Here is a 16161-nt window from a genome sequence, read left to right on the forward strand (position 1 = left end):
AACCTTTATTTGGAGAAGAGGGTGAGATGAGAGAAAGTTTCTACATCATTACCTCTTCAAAAACAAGACGTATGGTCTTATTTTAAATGACCAATCCTATGTTGGTGAGAATGCTTAGAACATACTGAAAATGAAAACCACAACTGATAGTAGAGCATAAACACAAAGGAACACACATACCTCCCTTTCTAATGATTGCCTGCCTGTCTATTCCAAATCACAGGTTTCTTTTTTAAAACATTTATTCAGTTACGTATAAACATGTGCATGTACATATATTTCCACTTAAAAATACATAATTATAATATCTATCCTGTCCCACTAAACAACTAACAGTAGTTCTTACAACATTCCTCAGCACACTACAGATCCTCTAAATTGAAAGTGAGACAAAATAACTGGGTGGTCATATTCCTTCTTGCCCCATGTAAATTAATCTATGAGGCAGTTATGGCATGGTGGTTATGACTGAACTCAGAAACACAAGGTTCATATCCTAGTTATCATCTAACTAAGCTACATATCCTGGTTTCAACCTAGCTAATCTACATTTAACTCCTACTAAGCTATTATCTCCTCTCCTATAAAAAGCACATAGTTAATAATAGCCTATAACTCATAGGGTTGTTTTAGGATTACGTGAGATAATGTACATAAAGTGCTTAGAACAATGCCTGGAACACAGCAAACACTCAATAAATTGTAAGCATTAGTACTGTATGCATATATGTATGTGTGTGGGGGGGGTGGGTGTCTTAAAATAACGGTTTTTAAAAAACCGTGAGGCAGTTGTAGTGTAATGAAAAGAACGTGTGACCCAGTTAGATTTTACCTGGAATCCAAGTTTTCTATTTATTAGCTGTGTGATCTTGGGCAGGTCAATTAACCTCTCAGAGCCTTAAACTCCTCTTTTATAAAATACCTGCCTTAGGGTGCTGTTATAAAAATCAAATGAGATACTGGCACTGAAAATTCTTTGTGAGCTTTCAGTTTCATGCTGTGCACTTATTAACTAAGAAAAGAAAATGACTAACCACTGAAGTATTTTTTTTCCCAAGAAAGAAGCTAAATAAAGTGGATTATCAAAATTCAATATTGTCTAGCTTTGAAAATATAAGTTTTCAAATAGCAAGCATAAAAACTACTATCTTTACAGGAACAAAAGCATCGATCTAAGTTGGTTCTAATGTCTCTAGATCCAAGGTTTGTTGACATAAAAGGTGAAACAGTTCAAAAGCCACAGTGGAGAGAAGGATCCAGGGAAAGCTATCCTATTGATATTTTTACGTCCATAGTACTTTCATGCTGTGACTTCTGCAAGCCAATTCAGAGCATGCTCCCTGGATGGATACTGACCTTGGCTTCTCTTTCAGCATCGATGATGCCTCCAGTCTGCTCCTGTAGGAGGGCATATGCTCTCTGAAGGGCCTGGTATTCTTTTGTTAATTGTCGAAAGCGTAGCTCCGATTCTTCAGCCGCTAAACTCTTAAGGTGACAAAAAAAAAAGCCAAAAAATAATTATGTTATGTTCCGGTCCTGTGTTCAATATGAAATATTAACATTTTCCCACTTTATAAGGAGAAGTAAATGTTTGATACTGGATTTGGTGTGATTTTATTCTTAATTTTAAAATGCATACATAGACATGAATTATGTACTTTCAAGATGGACATTGCAGAAATACTCAATATTTGCTAATAAGAGGCATTTGTTTATTTACACATTTCTGATGATTGCTCATTTGGGCTTGCATTGCAGTCAATTTTGGACCCAAATGAGAACTTATATCTAGTCTGGATACGAATGTGAATCAATAATACTTAGAGTTTTAGTCTCAATTCTTTTCAATACATTCAAATCCAACAACTTCTTCCAGAGATAAATTATAAAAACATAGTTTTATAGTTTTACGTCTCAAACTTCAGAACATAATACAATCATCAGGGAGTTTTGGGAAAAATGCAGAGTTGAGGGTTCTACCCACAGGATCCTAAGTCAGGAGTTGTGCAGTAGAATCCAGGAATTTTCAATGTGATCAAATCCCCCTAGATGATTTTGATAAAGGTAGTCTACAGGGCACATTCTGCTAAACCCTGTCTTTAACTGTATCGAGAAGCTTGTTCTTCTAAGCTTGTTTCTTGGTTTACACCTTCCCTAGATGAAGAATTTTGGAAACTTTCTTTTTTTAAGTAGGGGCTTGAACTTATGACCCTGAGATCAAAAGCTGCATGCTCTACTGACTGAGCTATCCAGGCAGTCCAGAAAAGGGACTTTTATTTTGAAAAAAAAAAAAAAAAAAAAAAAAAAGTCTTCAAGTTACAGAAGTTTACACAAGTTGTTAAAAAGGCTACGTGACACAGGTGAAGCTATTTTCCAAGAGGTAAAAAAGTCAAAAGGGTTCACTATTATGTGATCATGTTGTGCAGCTCATACAGGATATTAGAAGTGCAAGGCTTCTTTCCCACCTTAAAGGAAAGATTTGGTGACAATATCACAAAAGACTAGAGAAGCGGAAAAGCTTACTTCATCCAAGTCGTCATCAGGAGTAGCTGGTGTTCGGTCTGTTCTAAATGATGCCATAGATGACGTCTCTGAATCCATGGAGTCCTCATCGTAGCCAATAAATGGGTCCAAAACAGGCCTCTAGGGTAGGGAAAGTACATATTTACTGACACGACTAGAAGTGGAGAAAGTCAACATATTATGAAGGCACCATCGGCTGGCATATGTGCAAATGGACACAGAAGACAGGGGTCCTTTAGTGCTTCTCAGATGAAAGAAAAGCTTTGGGCATGAACACTATAATTCCAATAGAAGTTTGTCCCACATTATTTCACACTTCTGAAGTTTTGGGGGGAATATTCATTAACATTTGGCTCCATTCATTGAATAGTCTTTTCAGTATTTAAAATATGATCAAGAAACCTAAATAGAAACCTAAATCTATGTCAGATTCTCAAATCTTAAGTCTTATCATCCAATCCCATATCCAAATCAAATGATGTACTTGATAAACACAAAATCAAGTAGACAAATTAAATAAAAAAACTCTGTGGATTGTAAGAGGCTATATAAATATTGGTGGATTGGGAGTACCATTATTTTTTAATGATAATTTTTCTAAGTTTATTTGAGAGAGAAGAGAGAGAGTGCAAGCATGAGCAGAAGAGGGGCACAGAGAAAGAGTGAGAGAGAGAATCTCAAGCAGGCTCCACACTCAGCACAGAGCCCAATGCGAGGCTCAGTCTCACAACCACGAGATCATGATCTGAGCCAAAATCAAGAGTTGGACACTTAACCGAATGAGCTACCCAGGCACCCCTGAGAGTACCATTATTAATAATCATTATCAATAATATTATCCAAGTGAATAATGGAATAATAAAAATCAAACCCTTATCAGTAATATTGTCCAACTGAATAACAAAAATATACTAACCAATTATAGGGTGGGTATGAGACACTAATAATATTTTTCACTGGGAGGCATTAAATCATATGTATCTCTTGCATGTTCTTGGAGTTTGACTCTCCAGCTTGTCAGATACTGCTTTCTACATCAAACCCAGTGCTTTCTTTCACTCAGATAGTCTCATATTAAAGCAAACTTTAAAGGTTAAAATCCATAACACAATCATTTGGGGACTTCTAAGAACTGTCAGGAGAAGAGATTTTCTTCTAGCAAATAAAGCCCATGGTTTGCTTCAGTATAGGAACATCTGATTTATCACATCTTTGCAGGAAGATTCCTTGGCAAGCCTCACTTCCTTGGCAGTGTTTGTGGCAAAAGCCTGATAACCTAGTTTTCCCATTACCTTAATTGGCTTGGAACTTCTTCTATGTTTTCTCCTACGGATGAGCTTTTCTCGGTCCTGGAAAACAGATGAAGCTTTTCAGGTGTTGAGTTGGTACATATTTTCCTATAGGTGTTTTTTTTTTTAATTTTTTAATGTTTATTTATTTTAGAAAGAGAGACAGAGCGTGTGAGTGGGGGAGGGGCAGAGAGAGAGGGAGACACAGAATCCAAAGCAGGCTCCAAGCTCTGAGCTGTCAGCACAGAGCCCGATGTGGGGCTCAAACTCACAGACTGCGAGATCATGAGCCGAGCCAAAGTTGGATGCTTCACTGACTGAGCCACACAGGTGCCCCAGGTTGTTTTTTTTTTTTTTTTTTTTAATGACAGAGTTTGTTTTTGCCTGAGTCATTACATATTTCTATTTAAAGTAAAATTGTGTTTTGTAATTTTGGCAACTTTTAGGTTTGATACTTATATATTTTTTTAAAGTTTTTATTTATTTAAGTAATCTCTACATTCAAGGTGGGGCTCAAACGCAGGACCCTCAGCTCAAGAGTCACAAGCTCCTCTGGTGGAGCCAGCCAGGTATCCCATATATACTTACATATTTTTATAATAAAAATACTCTACAACTTTTCTTGATCATCTATGTGGATCTGAGAGCCTCCCAATCAGGAAGGGCACAGTCTTCTTCATCAGAATCCTTTGTTATACCTAAAGATTAAGTAGCTCTGAAAAGAGTCACTCCTATTTTCCCAAAGCACAATTTTTCAGTTTCTTTCAGTAATTTTTCAAATTACTTTATATTTAGGTACTGAAAAAAATACTACTGTACAAAAACTTTATTCTTTGCATTTAATCAGTTGAAGGCACAGAAAACTGCCCTTTGACTATTCTTAGACCCTTGTTCTCACCTGCAGCCTCTGAAGATGGAAACAGGAGTATCTACTGAATTGGAATCATCTGGTGTGTGAAGGGACAGTGGTTCTTGTTGGAATGTTCTGGGAAACTCAAAGAATATCTAGAAATAATGATTGATTTCCTGATTCATTCTTGTTATGGATGGAGATATCCTGGGAATTGGGCATTCATCTATGAAGTACTCTATGTATTTACTGTACAAATTCAAAGGTAGATTAAATAAGTGACAGTTTCCCTGAAAGTCTGGATGACATGCCTCCACATGTCAAAATCCTATAAGAAACTTAGCTTTAACCTTAGATACTCAAAGCTGAGCAAATTCTTGGCTGAGTGAATCCGCGATTTAAGAGTTATTAAGGATATGGATGTGAAATAAGAGGCACAGTGCTTCACATGTTTTATAAATAGTCTGGTTAAAGTCAGTGATGTTAACTTTTTGGATTTCCTGCCTTGTGAAAGTATTTTGATCATACAACCTCAACATATCTGAAACTTGGGAAGTTTACACTTAGATTATCCTCCTAATACACTATATGTCTTATAACATAGACTGAACTTAGACCATTTACAAAGGGTAAACCACAAATAGTTACAAACAGAAGTTATAATCTTCTCTTCCTTCAATGGCAGGAAATTATCTTGTTCACCCATCCCTGGAGACACCTGCCTAACCACCCCCACCCCACTGCTGGTTCCTCAATTCTCCAGGCCTCAGCTGGGTCCTAAAGTGACAGCGACCAGAGATGTCAATCACAGAATAAAGACCAAGAGGCAAAGAGGAAACCCAAAGGCATCTAAAGGTCTTAGTCCACTACTGATGGTAAAACAGGCCTTGACCGGATGCAAATGGGAATAGTAATTGTTCTACACACTTCAGTAGGTACTAAATTCACAGTCAGAACACGGGGAATGAAACTTCCACTGTCATGTAATTACGAGGTCACTATTCATTCAACAAATATTTATTTATTTAAAGTTTATCAATTCATTTTGTGAGAGAGAGAGAGCGCATGCATGCACACCTGAGTGGGGGAGGGGCAGAGGGAGTGGGGGGAGAGGGAGAGAGAGAGAGAGAGAGAGAGAGACAGACAGACAGACAGACAGAATCCCAAGCAGGCTTGGCAGTGTGAGGGACTTGAACTCATGAGCTATGAGATCATGACCCGAGCCGAAGTCGGATGCTTAACCAACTGAGCCACCTGGGCAGCTCTCAACAAATAGTTAGTAAACTGCACATAAGTACTGGACACTGAATTAAGTGTTGGGAAATAAAGGGCATGTGGTCCTGCTATTGTTGGCAAAATATTTCATCTCTTACCCTCAGAATCTTGATACAGGAAGGCAATTAGAAGGCATACCCACACTACCTCTCTACTTGCATAAGGATGCATTTGAAAGTCCTTATAAGGTACTTTGCAGCTACTATTTATGTTGTCAAATTAGTTAACTAAGGATTATAATTGAAAATGTATAAAACAGCTTAGTAATATAAAGTAATTTTGGAATACAGTCTCTTCAAACTATTTATATATTGAATATATAAACTTGGGCCTTTGGGGCTAATCTGAAGAAATTATCAAGTGCTTCCAGCATATGTTGATTTCTTGGCTACTTGTCCTTGGGAACAACTTAGAGTTTATAGACTGATCAAGACCCACCCTTGTGAGCTCATCAATGATGTTCTGCTGCTCAATGACTTGAAGTTTTAAAAACTCTGTCTCTTGTTCTTCATTAGCTTGATCGAGGTCATTCAGTGATTTTAATTTCTTCAAGGGTGGATGGGATGTTATTTTTTCTCTCTGGAGTGGAAAAGAAGAAAGTACAGGTTAAAGACATTAAAAAAAAAAAAAACCCAAACTTTAGTAGTTAACATAAAATATCTGCAGAAACTTTATGAGGCTCCAGCTAAATGTGAAAATTGCTCAGGTTCATCTGCACACCAACCAAAACCCTCAAGTACATTTTATTTGCTACAAGTCAAAATCACTGGGAATGTCTGAAGATCCCTATAGCTACATTGTAAGTCTGTTAAGGAGTGGATGTGCTCATCACCTGTCCATACAGAATACAAACAATGGTGGAGCACCTGGGTGGCTCAGTCGGTTAAGTATCCGACTTTGGCTCAGGTCATGATCTTAGAGGTTCGTGAGTTTGAGCCCCATGTCGGGCTCTGTGCTGACGGCTCAGAGCCTGGAGCCTGCTTTGGATTTTGTGCCTCCCTCTCTCTCTGCCCCTCCCCTGCTCACGGTCTGTCTCTCTGTGTCTCTCAATAATAAATAAACGTTAAAAAGTTAAAAAAAAATAATACAAATGATGGCAACTATTTCTCAACTATTACGCAAGGTCTTAGAAGACGAGAGGTACCCATTGTACAGTTCTATAAAGAGCACATTAGTGAAATTCTTGCAACTTTCTGCGGCTGAGGGCTATGTTAAAAGTTTGCTTCTGTATTTGGGAGATTCTGGAAAGTGCAGATTCCAACCATTCTGCAAACTTAGAAGCCCCTTAAAATTCAGCCCCACGTTGCTTTCTTCCTTAAAGGTTCCTTGCTTACATAGGGAAAACCCAAACTTTCATGACCGGCATCATATTTGAAAAACAAACTGAGAAAGAACAAATAAGACAGGTTGCTGGAGTAACGTAAGGACAGAAGCTGAAGCTTTTCAGAGTCTCTGATACATACCATTTCTGAATTTTCCTTTGTCACAGCTTTTAGCTTCTCTTCCATGCGCTGCAAAGACACCATCAGTTCATCGTTTCTCTTGGCGAGGCACTTGTTCCTTTCCAGAAGAGGTTTACATTGCTTTTCGGTTTCTCGCACACGTTTTAACTGGGAAGACATAAGTTACAATTTGTCTCTTGTGCAAGAGTGGATTTGGGAGCAGAAGGAGTCAAAGCCCATCTGGGGCCACCTTTTCTCTGCTTCACCACGTATCTTGGGATTGACCACTTCCATCATTCATTTAACAGCCTGACTGCTTTGTTCTCAGTTTCCTCTAATGGTTTTTCTATTTTTTTTAATGTAATTTCTTTTTGAGAGAGAGAGACAAACAGACAGACAGAGAGACAGGGCATGAGCAGGGAAGGGGCAGAGAGAGAAAAAGCCACAGAATCTGAAGCAGGCTCCAGGCTCTGAGCTGTCTGCACAGAGCCCAAAGCAGGGCTCTAACTCACGAACCGTGAGATCATGACCTGAGCTGAAGTTGGACGCTTAACTGACTGCGCCACCCAGGTGCTCCTGATGGTTTTTCATCATAGTCTTCTGAACTCTGTATCAATGTGTTACCTTAAAAGCTGCCAAAGTTCTGCTTTTGGAAATGCTCAGGAAGAACAACTTCATACCTTGCACGTCCTTGATTCCTGTAGTCCAGTTACCATGCTGTGCTCAGCCCCAATCTCACGCTGCTCACACCTCTCCCTGGGCTTGTAATGACCCCTCACTGGCTCAGAAAGATAAAGCAGCTCATATGAATCACACATCACTAAGTAGTACAACCGGGACACAAACCCAAGCCTAGTTATTGCCAAAGTCTGTTCTTCCCATGAGAGATCTTGCTAAGACTCCTGAACCATGCTGAAGCTCTTTATTTTTATTTACATGTTTAAAGTTTATTTATCTTTTTGTAATCTCGACATCCAACATGGGGCTTGAACTCATGACCCCGAGATCCAGGTGCCCCAAAGATGCTTATTTTTAAGAAAATGTTACTGGGGGGGGGGGGACTTACTCTCAAAGTTCTGTTGATATTTATGTTTAAGAACATTTAATTCTCACCAAGCCTAGGCTAAGTATGATTGTATTCATACCCCCCAGTAATTAAGAGTGACCATATTCTGGTTCACCTGTTAGTCTAAGGCAGGATTTCTCAACCTCTGCACTGTAGACACTGTGGGCTAGATAGGTTTTGCCATGAGGAGATGTCCTGTACATTGTACCATGTTTACCAGCATCCTTGGCTTCTGCTCACTAGATTCCAGTAACATCCTCCCAGTTGTAACAATCAAAAATGTCTCCAGGTACTGACAAAATTTCCTAGAGCTGAGAACCACGGGTCTAACTTTATGGATGCTGTCTTGGGGTAATTGTTAATAGTCCCCATCCCTTTTACTCTCCAAACTCTCCCACTTGGATGGCATATTTTATGTTCATTCTATACCTAATGGATTTCCATATTAAAGTTCCTATGGTTAGTTCATTCACTTTATACTAATGATTCTGAATGATATGTATTGGGGGAGGGGTACTGAAGCAAGAAAAGTGGTGGGGTGTGTCAGAACCATCTGACAAGACTGCTCCTGTTTCTGAGACTCCAACGTTTTGGGAAGTGCTGGGATAGGAGACTTAGCTACCTATAAATATTTGAAAAAGCTGCTCGTGTGATTCTGAAACAGTATTCCCCAACTGTCATTTGAAAACTCATTTTATATTGAAGGCCAAAATTTTTCATAACCCCATTTAATCCTGAGTTTTGAGCTTCAAGTATCTGAAGCAAACATATTAAATATTGAGCACATACAAGGACAAATAAATTATTCCACTAGGTTTGCTATTTTAAACTTTGTCTCTTTGCCGAAGGTCAATGACAAGGATTTTAAATAGTTGTTTTTAAGCAGGCTCCACACCGGGTGTGGAGCCCAATTCGGGGCCTTATCTCACAACCCTGAGGTCAAGACCTGAGCTGAGATCAAGAGTCAGATGCTTAACCAACTGAGCCACCCAGGTGTCCCCGGGGTTTTAAATAGTTAAATTTACTTAGTAGATGCTATTTATGGAAGATGTAGATAAACAGAAATAAAAGGAGATATCAGTAATTCTACCAGATCATACATCAGTAACCATAGATCCAAAGTACCCCCCAAAATGTTCCTTTTAAAAGAGGTAGCTTAGGGATGCCTGGGTGGCTCAGTCAGTTGAGTGTCCGACTTCAGTTCAGGTCATGAACTCACGGTTCGTGAGTTTGAGCCCTGCATTAGGCTCTGTGCTGACAGCTCAGAGCCTGCTTCCGATCCTCTGTCCTGCTCTCTCTCTCTCTCTCTCTCTGCCCCTCCCTCAAAAATAAACATTAAAAAAAGAGATAGAGTTTAAATGCTATAAAGTTTGAAAGTCAATATAGTTATTCATGAAACCACTAAGAGCAAAAATTCTGATGTAGTTCAGCTAACACCAGATCAAGACTTTAAGAAGTATTACGGAAGATAAAAAACAATTCATGATGCAAGTATTTAACAAATCTTAATTTATATATACCTAGTACCCTGACTTCAAATAAATATATAGCAGAATCGACAGAACTAAGAATAGGAATGGACAAATCTGTTGGGAGAATAAGCACACAAAAACGTTGTAAAGATATAGGAGATTAATGAACTTGATTCAAAATTCATGCAATGATCACAGGGTATACCTTCTTTTCATGGGAACATGGAATATTTCTAAAGGTGAGAAGAGGCTAGCATCATAAAGTGAATCTCAACGAATTTTAAAGAATGAAATGATACAAAGAATACCTGACTAATGTAACACTGTGTGTCAACTATACTTCAACTTAAAAAAGAAAAAGAAATAATACAAAGTATGTTCTCTGATTGTAGTGGACTTAAGGTAGAAATCAGTAAGACAAAGGTAACTCAAAAATCTCCAGATGTTTGAAGTTAAGCCTTGAGGGCTAAGTAACCCATGGGTCAAAGGAGAAATCCTACATTAGAAAAGATTTTGAACTAAATAGTAATATATTATGACATTAAAAAAAAAAAAACAAATGGGATGAAGCTAGTCATGCTTAGAGATATTTATAACCTAAAATGCATATATTTGAAAAAAAGGAAAGGCTGGAAATAACTTCTTTGTACCAAGAGCCACCATCAAGAATCTAAAATGTAAGGCACAGAGCAAGATATTTTAAATACAAGTATCCAAAAATTATTTAAGAATTCCTATTCTTAATAAGAAAATAAAGACACTACAAAAGAAAATTTTACAAAAGACAAAGGGCAACTTGCACAAGGATACCCAGAAGGCCAAAAGATATGTAAAAAATTATTCAACCTCAGTATTAAGGAAAGTAAAAATTAAAATCCTACAATACAAATTATCGCTCACACTCACCAAAGTGACTAATATGATCAATTATCAGTTCATGTTGGAAAAGATGTGGAGAAGCCGTAACTCTCATATATCGTTGGTGGGAATGTAATTGCTATAACATGTGTGCAAAACTGGCAATTCCTACTGAATCTGGCCACATGCATAACTCTATGATCCAGTAATTCTGTTCCTTGGGAAGTTCTCACCAGAAATGAACATGTTTTCTCACCAAAGACATGCACCATTAACATTAAAACTGTCAAGAAACGATATAAATGTCCATTAACAATAGAAGAGTAAATATACTGTGGTGTATTATTGGAAAAATAGAATAAGAAAACGAATGAATTATACATGCAATGCAATGAATGACTTTCACAAATGTAATGCTGGGCAGAAAAGCCAGACACAGAAGAGTAATTATTGTATGGTGCCATTTATAAAACATTTTAAAACCAGTGGTGGACCTTTATAGCGATAGAATTCAGTAGAGCGATCGATTATCTCTAGAAGGATGGTGACTGGAAGCAGTCACAAGAAAGGGACGATCTGAGCTGCTGGTAATCCATGTCCTCATCTGGGTGGTAGTTATATGGGTGTGTCACTTTGGGTGCATTTATTAAGCTGTGCCTTTATCATTTGTGCATTTTTCTTTATTATGTTATACTTCTACAACATCATATACACTTTTTTAAACAAAATGCTTAACTAATTAACCAACTAACTAATTCTGATCAGAACTCACCAGTTCATTTCGTTCATCTCCAAGCAAGGTATTCCTGTCTTCTAATTTTCTTATGGTGGCATTCAATTCAGCTATTCTCTTTTGATTTCTTCTCAAATCCTACACATGAAAATTGAAATGGGCATTTCTTCAGTAACATTTTTCTTTTCTCTCCTTTTTTTTTCAATAACACTTTTCACAAGGTTTTGGAGTTCCACTCATAAATAATTAAGAGGCTTGATATCTTTCATCTGGCTTATGAGGTGAGACTAAAATGTTCTCTATTCAGAGAAGAGTAAATATTTACCCTCTTCTAACCCTCAACATCCACTGCATGGACTGAAGACCAAGACTGGTTGAAATTGCAAGTGAATTCCATGTGGCAGATACTCTCTGGAGCTCTGACTCCTGGCAGGGGGAGTAGTAGATGGTTGGATGAACTTATCAGATCTGTGGGCTATGAGGCCAGGGTCATGTCATAATTACATGAGGTTCAAGAAGCATCTCTTAAGTCATGGCTGCACATTGCTTCCCACAGCTAAGACAGATGTCCTATTACACTTAGCCAAAGAGTAGAAGGTAGGGCTGGGCTTTAAAAATTCCTATGTATTCCTGGTGAAAAAGGCCAGTGTGAGAAGGCTGGTATATTGCCTTCACATATAAAAGGCAGTAGATTATAAGACAGCCTTTGCTAGTACATTTTGCCCAGAACACCTGGCTTCCCCACTGGCATCATTGCTGTGGATCACTTTACACATGGCATCATGGATTAAGTCTATGCTCCAGAGTCCACAGCACCATTAGAGACTTGCAATTCCATTATCATCTTATATTTTGAGAGTGCTGTACTGTTGATAAAGCAGTTTCCCACACATTATATCTCCAGATTCATAGAATCCTAGAGGATTCAGCAGATCAGGGAAGATTCAGAGAGGTCATACTCATCCAAGGGCTTGTGGCTACTACCATTAATCCATTATTAATCCATAATTAATATGCATTAAATCCATTTGTGGCTACTACCATTAATCCATTATTAATCCATAATTAATATGCATTAAATGCTGACTATGAGCCAGACACTATGCTCAACATTTTACCTACCATTTCTTCTAGACTCTGAGCAGCCTTACGGAGTAGCATTATGGCCTCTCTTTTATGGATGAGGAAATTCTGAGCAGTAAAATAATTTGCCTAAGGTCATCTGGTATGTGGTAGATCCAGAATTTGAACTAAAGAATCTGACTCTAGAGCCCATTCTCTGGGCAGTTTTGCTGCACTGCAGGTAAATGTCAGTGATAGAACTAAAACTTACGTCTGCTAAATCCTGGTTCCGCCACCTACTGGGATATATATATCCTGAATACCAATTCATAAATTATTCATTACTTGGTTCTAAGTACTACTTTGGAACCTCTCTCTGTCCCTAAATAATCCATTTTCATCTTTTTAGCAGCTAAATAATTTGAAAGGTATAACTTATGAAAGTCAACTATATACAAGCTGATTTCTATGGCTGCAGTTCTGAAAATAATTTCTCATATAAAATGATGAAAATCCAGGGTTATAAGCGGCAAGTTCAATCAGAATAGAAGCTTTCAGATGATGATTTAAGTGGTTTAGTCTTTTATACAGTTATACATTTTGACCCCTGCAGATGACAACCATCTTTGCCAATTTCCAACCCAATGGTTCACACAAGGGAAAATTACCAGTCTTGGCAAGAGGCAAAGTAGTTTCATCTAATTTATGGCACTTACAATAGGCTGAAGTTTGGACAGGTATCCCGTGGCTAAAAAAATTCTATGAAAGATTTAAAAAGACCGGTAATTCTCTCCTGATCCGCTAATGTGGTGCCGACCACTTTGTTGTCTATGAGTTTAGAAAACCCTGTTCCCAAGATACTAGCTGGTTTTATAGTAGAAGGGAGAATTGATTGCCTTGCAGTAAACAGGAAAAGAGCTTAAGTGGAAAGTAAAACTTGGGAGCTAAATAAAAGATGACTCCTGAGTTCTTCACTTCAGCTCGGAAAGACTTACAGGACTACCGCAGTGCTCAGAGCCGTCTCCTGCTCTTCCCGGAATCTCTCGTTTCGGACTGTTCATGTTGCACTCGGCCTCCTTGACCAGAAAGAGCTGTTCATCCAAAGCCTCCTTCTGCAGCTGCAGTTTCTGTACATAGCCAGTTTGGGTCTCCAGTTCCTTTTCCAGGGAAAAGATGATCCTGTCCTTGGCTTTAATCTCATCCATCTGAATTAAACGACACCCAGGACATTTTATTTAACAATGCTGTAAAAAAAATGCATTTTTACAATGGTATGAGTTTAACTTCTTTCTGCTGATTGATACGGAAAAAAAATCACAACTGTGACAAGTACATTGAATTTATGAATACGACAAGGCAGTACCGTACAATGAAAGGCTCTCTTAGGCTAATTAGGTGCCAAGGAGAACAACCTTTTCTCTCTGGTATATCCTGTATAGATGCTTTAATTCAATATATTGTTTGAAATGGTCCAGGTTGGTTGGAGTTAGAAAAGGAAGGTTGACCTTAAAATGAGTCATTTGTTTTACTAAATACAGATACTCAATACTCCACTACAGTATTTCCCAGGACAATCGTTGATATCCCCTCCTGTTTAGAGGAATAGCCTTTGAGTTCACCTTAAACAGCAGCAGCCGCTATGAATTGGTCATTTTTTACTGAAGAAGCTTCAGCTTTTGCAGGAGCCTAGTCATTTCCTAAGGTCAATAGGTTTGCATTCAGGTGGTGAATTTGCAGCAAATTCAGGAGAGGATATGGAACATGGTTCGTGTTATGTGGCTCTTTCCATTCTTTTCCACATGTCAGAGCAAATAGCTCTTAGCAAGCATTTTACCATTACTGTCAAAACCATGGTTGGGACCGCAGGAATGGAAAACACCTGGTAATATGAGCCACTGTTGCCCCTCCTACACCTGTGGGATATAATTATTGATCCCAACACTCACTTCTGTTAAGCCTGGGCTTGATCTCAGAATTACGTGCCAACTGAAGGCCATAAACATTCAATACCAATTGATCAGAGTTTCATTGGACTGAAAAATTTTTGCCACTCCTGGTGAGGACTAGTGAAGTTAATGTCTGTAAACAATTTTTGAGGGGAGCACAGCCATTGGGTGAAACCTTTCTTCTCATTTCATTATATTTCATGAGAATATTCAAAATGGGGATAGGATAGAGACATTTAATAAAATTGTATTATACTGTCTCATTTATAATAGATGACTTTGTACAAATCTTTCTTTACTGTGAGAAATTGTTAAATAGTCCCATTTTTCCATATATAAGTATCTGTGAGCTGTTGCCTCCCAGTCACACGATTACATTTTAGATCAATTTTGGAAGGACGCTGGGCTAAACTCTGCATGGCCCTATGATATCATCTGATAACTTTGTGAGTATTCAAACACTGTCCTGCTAATTTGGGAATGAAAGCACTGCCTTTATTTTTCTATCTCCTTGTAGAAATTTGAATCCTGTGGTATTCTTAACTGAATGGTACATTCATTTGTTAGACCTGTCATCGATGATGTCATTTACAATTTACCATAGTTCCACACCTGCATGCTCCTAGCTGGTTCGGGTGTACCCTACCTAAATGAACGTACTGGAAATTATTCCATTACTGCCAATATAATCATCTTCATCATCACCATCATCATAACTAAAATTTACTAATTTTTACTACATTCAAGGCACTATACTCAAAGCTTTATATACCTTATCACCTTTTATGACAATTCTATTATGTAAGTTCTGTTATCACCACTTTACAGATGACAACTGAGCACCCAAAGGGTTAAAAACTTTGCCATAGGCCTATGGCTCCTAAGTGGTGAAGCCCAATTTTAAATTCAGTCTTCTGACTCCAGAGCCCATTCTAATAGGCACTATGCAATATTGACCCCAACATCATACTTCCAGCATTTTCCAAAGTAGTTTTCCAGTAGTAACTGGATATTCAAAGTAGAATGTCCAGTAATTAGTGCCGATGAGTCTCTACTGCATAGTGGTTGTAAGCATGGGCTTTGGTTTCAGAATACTGAAAATCCTTCCGCAGTTCTAGTTCTTAGATGGGGAGGGGTACATACCAGAATTCCCTGGGGAAATTTTCTAAACAGAACAGCTCCCATTTCCCTCCTTTCCAGTTCCAAAAATGGAGCTGGGTGTAGGGGTAGTGACAAGACAAGAAAAAGAAAAAACTGAAGACAAGTGCATCTGTGCTACTGAAAAAGTTTCCCATGATTCTCTGTTTGCACCCAGTTTTTTAACCACTCCTCAGGTAGCTTAGATTTTACACTCTTACTAAGAGAGACTGTGTGTCTACTTCAGTAGTATGCTGGTAAAAGCAAGTCGCAGAAAGAAACTACAGACCAACAGGTGGATATACTCAGAGAGTTTATATCCAAAACCATCAACAAACACAAATATTTGATGTACAACACCCTTTTCATCTACCCACCTGCTAACTCCAGAGTTCACAGTGCTGGTTCTTTCTTCATCAGCCGTTGTCATTTCAAAAACCAAAGGCAGGGCAGAGACCAATATTTCTGCACTGTGTTTGGTCTTTATTGTCAACCAGGGCAATAGAAT

General features: G+C 38.3%; 1 protein-coding gene across 4 annotated transcripts in view; it reads right to left on the reverse strand.

Moving 5' to 3' along the window:
* Positions 1 to 16161, reverse strand: part of JAKMIP2 (janus kinase and microtubule interacting protein 2) — a 180358-nt gene that overhangs the window by 42785 nt on the left and 121412 nt on the right. For all 4 annotated transcript variants that reach the window (XM_043590468.1, XM_043590477.1, XM_043590473.1 and 1 more), the window contains exons 4-10: positions 13566 to 13775; positions 11548 to 11646; positions 7401 to 7547; positions 6376 to 6516; positions 3816 to 3872; positions 2524 to 2643; positions 1357 to 1485 (exon numbers count right to left, since the gene is read on the reverse strand). In XM_043590468.1, the coding sequence (XP_043446403.1) occupies positions 1357 to 1485; positions 2524 to 2643; positions 3816 to 3872; positions 6376 to 6516; positions 7401 to 7547; positions 11548 to 11646; positions 13566 to 13775 (903 nt within the window). The remainder of the gene's footprint in view (positions 1 to 1356; positions 1486 to 2523; positions 2644 to 3815; positions 3873 to 6375; positions 6517 to 7400; positions 7548 to 11547; positions 11647 to 13565; positions 13776 to 16161) is intronic.

This window comes from Prionailurus bengalensis, chromosome A1 (assembly GCF_016509475.1).
Source record: "Prionailurus bengalensis isolate Pbe53 chromosome A1, Fcat_Pben_1.1_paternal_pri, whole genome shotgun sequence".
NCBI classification, from domain to species: Eukaryota; Metazoa; Chordata; class Mammalia; order Carnivora; family Felidae; genus Prionailurus; species Prionailurus bengalensis.